Genomic DNA, 8728 nt, shown 5'->3' with positions numbered 1-8728 from the left:
CCCTTTAGTGGGTCTGCATCATAATTTAATTCCTCTCATAAATTAAATTATATATAGTGTGGTGACAGAAAAATAAAACATACATTTTTCATTGTCCCTTTTATATGTATATATATGGTAACCTACTAACCTAAATACACATACCTACATATATATATATATACACTTACCTTATTATTGCACATTATTATGTGCTTATTGCAATTATTAGACCAACTTCCAACCCTCAACTAGTGCATCCGGTGTCCCTCAAAGTTGTTTATATTTGACTAACTTTTGCACATTGCATTGATACCTTCTTCACATTGGAATTCTTTTTTTCTTTATAATGGCACCACTAGTACTATACTATGTCATTTTATGAAACGTATTAATTATTTTTAATTTAATAAGCTAAAGTAGATATCTACTTCTAGAATTGACATACTAGCTAATACGATTATTAGTAATTTATAATATTATTGGGAAAAGAAATTATTACTTTTTAAAATTACAAGTAGTAATGTAATAGTAATGCTTGACAAGATAGATAATGATTGTAGATTCCTACTGAATGATAATTTGGATTACTTTAGAAAACAACGAACTAAAGAAGCTAAGATAATGTTGTGGGCTCAGGCAATTTAATCAAAATATTACCATTATGTAATAAAAATGTCGGTCATGGCAGAATAAGTGATATTTATATATGAATTTATATTACATTAGGCCATGAATTTAATCCAACTGAAAATTGTAGTATATAAAAACTGATTTTACACATTGTAAATTAAATAGTTAATGCATGGTAATACATGATACATTGATACACTGATTTTAATCCATTATTCTTTCGGAAGAATTTTAAATGTTCCTAAAATAGTGGTGTTCTAATAAGTTTAGTCGTTAATTTTAATTATAAAAAATATATATTAATTAAAATTAATAATTAAAATTTCTAGTCCAAAAATATTCAAAAGTTTTTCTATTCTTTTTCTGAAATGTAAAATAGAAAAACAGTGTTTCCACATAAAATACCCAAACAAAATATAAAGTGAATTGTAAAAATCACTTGTGTTATTATAGGTTTGCTGACAAACTAGTTCCCCCTCATAATTAAAATTAAAAAATGAAAGTAAAAAAGAAAAGTAGTTAATAAAGTTTTATGCATTAAAAAAATGAAACCTAGTATTCAAACCCTTCTTTAAACCCACTTGGTGGAGCAAATGAGCCACTAGTAGAGCAAGCCAAAACAAATAATTAAACTACAAAGGTAGGGATAAGATATTCTATAGTTTATGTCCTTTAATATAACATAATGGATAATGTTAGGGAGACAAAAAAAATATTCATAATTTATTTTATTTAGCATTCATTAATTATCGCAACAAGTAATAAATGCTAAATAAGGCAAGTTATGGCTGTTTTTGACTAATTTTCTTTGGCTACCAAACATTTCCCTATCCTAATAATCATATAATTAGAATTAGCAAGATATATATCTCTAACTCTTTTAACGTTTTATAAAATCATACTTAAATATCACCAACTAAAATATATGTATTTTGATAATTAAAAATTCAGAACTGAAATTAATCTTTTTATTAAATTTTAGACTACTCTTTCGGTCTAATTTCCTTATAAACTACTAATCTAAGAATTTAATTTTGATGTGCTAATAGTATAAATAATTTTACATAATTATCTAATTGGATTTGTATATTTAAATAATTTTTAAATAATAAATTTAAAATTAATTATTTTTATTAATGTGAATAATATATAATTATATTAGTTGTCTTAACAAAATTCTTTTACACTTATATATAATATATAAAATTTAAAATGTCTTTTATTAAAATTTTATGTTCTCTTAAATAAATTTTCTCTATTAATTCAGAACTACGATATAAAACTTAAGGGTAATGCTAGGGAGACAAAAAAAACAGTCAGAACTTGCCTTATTTAACATTTATTAATTATCGCAACAATTAATGAATGCTAAATAAAGTAAATTATAGTTATTTTTTGGCTGATTTTCTTTGGTTACCAAACATTTTATAAAACTTAATCCTTAAAAAACTTCTGATTAAGAAACACAAACTTTCATTTTCATCCATGTTTATGTTCCAACCTAAAAGATTAGATAATGAATTTAGGCACACACTCTCTCCTTTGGCTTCTTTACCAAAGATTTGGAGAAGAAGGATATGGTCCCACACCCCACAACCAAATACACACACAAACACAAACTCAATACTCAACTCAAAGCCACATCCACCCCACAAACCCAACACACAGATAATCTCAAAACCTTCCCACACCACTAACTTTCTGCCACGTGTCACCCCTTAGATTCTCTCCCCCACACAACAAAACCAACCCCTCCAACACCAACAACAACTTCAAATCACTACAACTCTACATTAACATATAAACTCACTTCACAATTCACATGCTTTGTTCTTCTTTCCATTACTAGTAGAAATAAACTACTAGTAGCTTCTTCACTTCACTTCACCATTCCTCACTTTCCTCGGAATCCACAAATCAAAACATTCATAAAAAAACTCCCACAAATGTTGGACGAAGATACCAACACCAACACCACCTCCTGGGCGCCGCGCGTGTGCGACACCTGCCGCTCTGCCCCATGTGCGGTCTTCTGCCGCGCTGACTCCGCATACCTCTGCGCGTCATGCGACGCGCGCGTGCACGCCGCCAACACCTTGGCCTCACGCCACGAGCGCGTGTGGGTATGCGAGGCCTGCGAACGCGCCCCGGCAGCGTTTCTTTGTAAGGCGGATGCAGCATCGCTCTGTTCCTCCTGCGACGCTGACATCCACTCGGCTAACCCTCTGGCGAGTCGTCACCAGAGGGTGCCAATTGGACCCATGTACGGCCCACCATCCGTCCCAGTAAATGGCACGAATAGTGAGTTCGTTGGGATGGTTGAAGATGAAGAAGATGAAGATGATGACGAAGAAGAAGCTGCTTCTTGGTTGTTGTTGAACAACACCAACACCACGGCCGCCGTGACGGCCGGCACCAACAACAACCATAATAACAGTAACAGCAGCAACAACAACCAGAATCATCATCATCACCACCAACAACAGAGTAATCATAATGGTTTCTTGTTTGGTGGTGAGGTTGACGAGTATTTGGACCTTGTGGATTGTAATTCTTGTGGTGATGATGATAACAATCATCATCATCACAGCAACAATAACAATAACCACTTTGCGGTTGATGGTGTTGATCATCGTTATGGTTATCAGCAGCAGTATGGTGGTGGCGGTGGTCAGAAGAGCTATGGTGGTGGTGGCGGCGGAGATAGTGTGGTGCCGGTTCAGCATTTTCAACTTGGTTTGGAGTTTGAGCCTTCCAAAGCAGGCTACAATTACAATGCTTCTATTAGTCAAAGTGTAAGTCTAAATATTTAATTTTTCATACATACTTTAAATGGATGATTTAAATTTACAAAATTAATTTGTTTTTTACTTCACTAATTCACCATGTTGTTACATAATTTAGAAGTTAAATATTAATTTTGTGTATATATTATTTAAATCTGTGTATGTATTTCATTTCCTATTAACTAATTGTAATAACTATACCTGATTAATTGGTGCTTGCATATACTGTGTCCTTTCACCAATTGCATGCTTTAATAGCATTTAAATGCTTTCATTTTCTCTTTATTATCTTGTAATATTCCAACCAATGATTGCATATGTAAAAGTTTTACTTCTTTGTCAAGAAATTCCATCCTTTTTTGCAGTGACAATGAACCTAAGAATCAAATTTGAATTTCATTTTGTATTCAAATGATAAAGATATTAGCCAATGAGTTATAGCTCAATTGGCATAGTCTCTCCATACTCAATTAAGAGGTTGCAGGTTCGAGTCTCCTATCTTTGGTAAAAAAAAATGATAAAAATATTAATTAATGTCTAGTTTAGTAGACATTGAAAAATAAATGAACAAGGTTTGCTAAACAATTTTGTATTGGCAATCAGGTATCAGTTTCATCAATGGAAGTTGGAGTAGTGCCAGAATCATCAATCAGCAATGGATCAATTTGCCATTCAAGACCACCAAAGGGAACAATTGACCTATTTTCAGGACCTACCCCAATGCAAATGAGTTCATATCTCACTCCAATGGACAGAGAAGCCAGAGTCCTAAGGTATAGAGAGAAGAAGAAGACAAGAAAATTCGAGAAGACCATAAGGTATGCATCAAGAAAGGCCTATGCAGAGACTCGGCCGCGAATCAAAGGCCGATTCGCCAAGAGAACTGATGTTGAAGCTGAAGTTGATCAGATGTTCTCCACACCATTGATTACAGAAGTTGGTTATGGCATTGTTCCTTCATTCTGAAGAAAGCCAGAGCAGAAGCCAGAGAAGCAAGTGATGAAGATATTTCATATTTATGTTGCTATGTTACTAAGTTTTCTAGATTGGTATTATTTTTTATATGATCTTCTAATCTTCTATATACATATGCTTTTATTTATTTCTTGATTTTATTGCATTTGAATCATGACTCTGCTATTATTATTATTTGTAAATATAGTTCCTAATTATATTAAGTTTATTACATTTTGTATCAAGATGTAATTTCTGTATTCTATTCATGGCTTTGTGTTGTTGGTGTTACTATCTATAATAATACCATAAATCTAATTAATTACTGAAATTTCTATTTATGAATTCATGACTGTGATTGTTCAAAGGAATCCATTTCTCTTCTAAATAAGTACATACCTGATATTTCCTATGAGAAGTTATGCAAAAAAACATGGACATGCATTATCTCAGTAAATTGGTGATGAGAATTAGCACATGCAAAATGGAAATACCTTTTACTAGGACAAATTTAACTATATTATGTCCCTCATGTTAATTAGAATTTTTTTAAGAAAATCACTAATTTTTAATTTGTATAAATATTATTTAGTGTCAACTTTTTAAAATATTTTAGATCTTTGAAGAGTAACATTATTTGGACAACTTTACCCCTTCTCATCATCTTTACTTATTCTTCCTGTTGGACTGCTACATCTTAATAATAGAGAGAATTTTCATATTAAAAAACAATCTTATATGGTTATTTTAGTTAAAGAAAAATGTCATGCAAATAGTGTTTTAAACTAGTTCGTTAAAATAAAACCAGTTTAAAATAGTTTATCAAATTTTTATCAAATAAAAAAAAGTCTTAATTGACTTATATATAAATAACTGGTTGTAATCTAGGAGTTAATCAGTCACGCAGCACCTTAACAATTAGTCACTTGATCGGATGATCAATTTTAGACATTAAAAACTAATTTCAAATATGTAACAGTCAAATTTATATAAATGCAATAATCTCTTGTTAACAAGTTCCAAACTTTAAATTAGGAAAATATACTAATAGACAAATAATTTTGAGTAGTAATTTATTTTGTTTTTAGTGGCAATAAAAATAATCGTTAATATATTTACAGTCAACTAGATATTAGTCGTTTTATACTTTGTCGCTAAAAATTTTTTGCGACAATTATTATTATAACGTGTGGTAATAATGGCAAATATATATCTATCGCAAAAATATAAGTTAAATAAGACATATAGTAGTCATTATATTATTGCTACTAAAATTTTTGTCATTAAAAATAATTTTTTTTGTAGTGACAATAGAATTTCTAACTCAAATGAAAAAACAAATATGTGTATATGAGATTCATTTTCAGATTGATGTAAGGACCTAACTGTAGAGAAATAATTAAGACCCTCCATCATTCAGCCAAAAAAGACTAATATAAATGTTTTCTTGCCTTCTTCACAGATGGAATATATCTTATATAATTGAAAGTGCTAAAGAAAAAGTATGGTTGCACTTTTTGTCTTGGTGGAAGTGAATATTTGGCAAAAAAGTGGAAAGAATGAAGAACCAAATGTTTAAGTGAATCTAGTGATGGAGAGTAAGATCATCTATGACCATGAGATTGCTACATACAAATATACCCATTTTGTGAAAGGATTGTTTGTTGATAATATAAAATCCGATCCTGAATCTAGAAATAGATATTGGAATAATCTGTATATGCATGGCTATTTGTTACAACTTACACGTATATGTATATAAAGCTGTTAGGAGTCACCATATTCATGCCCACATTTCATGTGAACAAAGCAACGATACCATATAGTTATTATGCTTGCCAAGTACAATGTGACACATTAATTAATTGGAATATACTATCATATCTTTTCAATATTCGGATACATGCATATATATATATGGTTAAAGCTGCTAAATTTATGCCAAAGCTAAGAGAGTCTTTAATTAGTCCTTTTCTACTTCATCAATAAAATTAATTAGCAATGATCCTTATTCTATACAGATAGTAAAAAGTTGCTGATGACTTCATTTGGTTCGGAGAACGCAATAATAAGATTTATACTATTTAATTTGCAAATAAAAGTTAGTATCAAAGTATTGGTATACAAAAGTGAAATTATTAGGATTATCTCTAATGGTAGAATATAATTTTTTTTTTTTTTTACCAAAGATAGGAGACTCGAACCCGCAACTTCTTAATTGAGTATGAGAAGACTATGCCATTTGAGCTATTACTCATTGGCGGTAAAATATAAACTTATTACTTATTAGATAAGGATATGTAATAAGGTGACAAATTTTTTTACTCTAGTCAAGGTGTATCTTTAAGAGATTTCGCCATTCAAGTTAATAATATATGAAAAAAATATAAAGATTAGAGATCAATAGCATTCTTTAAGTGCATGTTAAATCTTTTATTTATAGTATTTGAAAAATAAATCTAAAGAAAATTATTTTAAATAGATTCGTATGAGATATTAAATACCAAAGTGGTGAGATCTGAATCGCTCAATGAATCAGTAAAATAACTTATTTATTGGTTCAATAGTTTAATCAAAATTCAATTGGTTTAATTAAATAATAATTAAAATTTAATATATAATTTTAAATATTTAAATTCAATAATTATTAGTCTAATAAAATTCAAAATTTTAAAATTTTACATAATATTCTACCACAAAAAAATTAACAATCAAATTTTTAACTAAATACAGGCCCTAATTATCATTAATCAGTAATCATAAAAAAATCAGCAAGCAACAACATCATCATCATTTTAGAAAATCAGCAATTCAGAATAAACAAACAACAACAAAATCAGTATTATTAACTCAACAATTTAGAATTAAACTCAGCAACTCACAATTAAACCCAACTCCAATTCAGAATTAAACAAAGGCACTAATCATCACTAATAAGTAATCATCAGAAAATCAGCAACAAGCCAACAACATATTAGCAATAACATCATCATAAATCAACCATCAACAAAATTATTCCAGTTTCATAAAAATTAATAAGGCAAAAAAAAAAAAGAGCAGCAGTAACTAGAATATATTCTGTCCAGCAACAAAATTAATCAATTGAGTCAATCAAATTTTCACACAGCAACCAAATCTATTATGTCTAGCAACTAAAATCCAAAATAAAAATTATAGCAACTCAGAATCATTATAATTAACAAAATAAAAAATAATTGAAGAAAGAGAGTAACCACAACGATAGAGAAAGATGGCGAAGAGTCCACCACGGCAGAAGAGAGACATTCACAAAGATGGAGAGAGAAGGCTCAAAGACAGAGACAGGCTTGATGATGAGGGCAGAGACGGCGACGCCAACAGTAGCTCCGAGCAGATCTGGCGAAGGAAGAACCAAGCTGACAGCGAGACAGAGATGAGGATCAAGCTTCCACACGAAGGCGACAGAAATGGCACCATTTTTTAGGGGGTATACCGAATCAAAAACCTTAAATAAATAGATCGGTTCTGACGGTTCACCAGTTAATTGACAATTCGGTCAGTTCTTTGATCGATTTTTTATTAGATGGTTTATAAAGTCAACCGAAACGGTCAGATAACCGATTTTTGGTTAACCTAGTTGAATCGATCGATTTAGTTCGGTTTTTAGAATTATGGTAAATATAATTCAAATTGCATCTTTTATGAATGGACATGCGCAAACAAAATTTTAGACCTAATCTAAAAGTTAGACTAGTCCATATATCAAAATTTGATATTAAATTTAATACTAAATCATTAATAGAGGGTTGTCATGTAAAACTCTGAAAATTAATAAATAATTAACTAATAAAATTAATTATTATTTAAAGAAATTAAAAAATTAAATTTTATAGTTTAGGGAGGTAGAATTAATTAAAATACTAATTTTAACCATAATTTTAAAAGTTTTAATCTAAAATTGGGTCAACGGACTAAAGCGATTGGACCGAGCCTAAACCAGGTCCAAGGCTCATATATAAAGACCAAAATACAGCCACTTAAACCTCATTCATTATGCTCCAAACTGAATAAGAGAGTGAGGGACGATGATTTGGGAAGGAAACTCCAAACCCTTGTCCAACATTTTAAATCCACGTAACTTTCAATTCGGAGCTCTGATTGACGAGTCATTAGTGGCCACACGTTCATCTCGGAATTCTCTACAAAATCTATCGAATAATTTGGTAAGAAAATTATGATTTTGTGCCCAGTTCTTTCCCTTTCAGTTTCGTGATTTGGGTGTTGATTTTGAGAGATTATGTGATTTTGGTGTTTAGGACCGAATTAGCTTTGTGGGCTTGCTAGGTCTTATTATAAACTTCCGTTGGTAAGGTGAGAAACCTCTAACACTTGTAAAA

General features: G+C 30.6%; 1 protein-coding gene across 1 annotated transcript; it reads left to right on the top strand.

Moving 5' to 3' along the window:
* The first annotated feature begins 2097 nt into the window (after positions 1-2097).
* On the top strand, positions 2098-4683 carry LOC112744683 (zinc finger protein CONSTANS-LIKE 2). The gene is made up of 2 exons (XM_025794380.2): positions 2098-3407; positions 4002-4683. The coding sequence occupies exons 1-2, from the start codon at positions 2559-2561 to the stop codon at positions 4362-4364; spliced, it is 1212 nt and encodes a 403-aa protein (XP_025650165.1). The 5' UTR covers positions 2098-2558; the 3' UTR covers positions 4365-4683.
* Positions 4684-8728: the final 4045 nt, after the last annotated feature.

Source organism: Arachis hypogaea, chromosome 14 (genome assembly GCF_003086295.3).
Source record: "Arachis hypogaea cultivar Tifrunner chromosome 14, arahy.Tifrunner.gnm2.J5K5, whole genome shotgun sequence".
NCBI classification, from domain to species: domain Eukaryota; kingdom Viridiplantae; phylum Streptophyta; class Magnoliopsida; order Fabales; family Fabaceae; genus Arachis; species Arachis hypogaea.
Note: the sequence above shows the minus strand (reverse complement) of the source record. Positions and strands in the feature narration are given on the sequence as shown.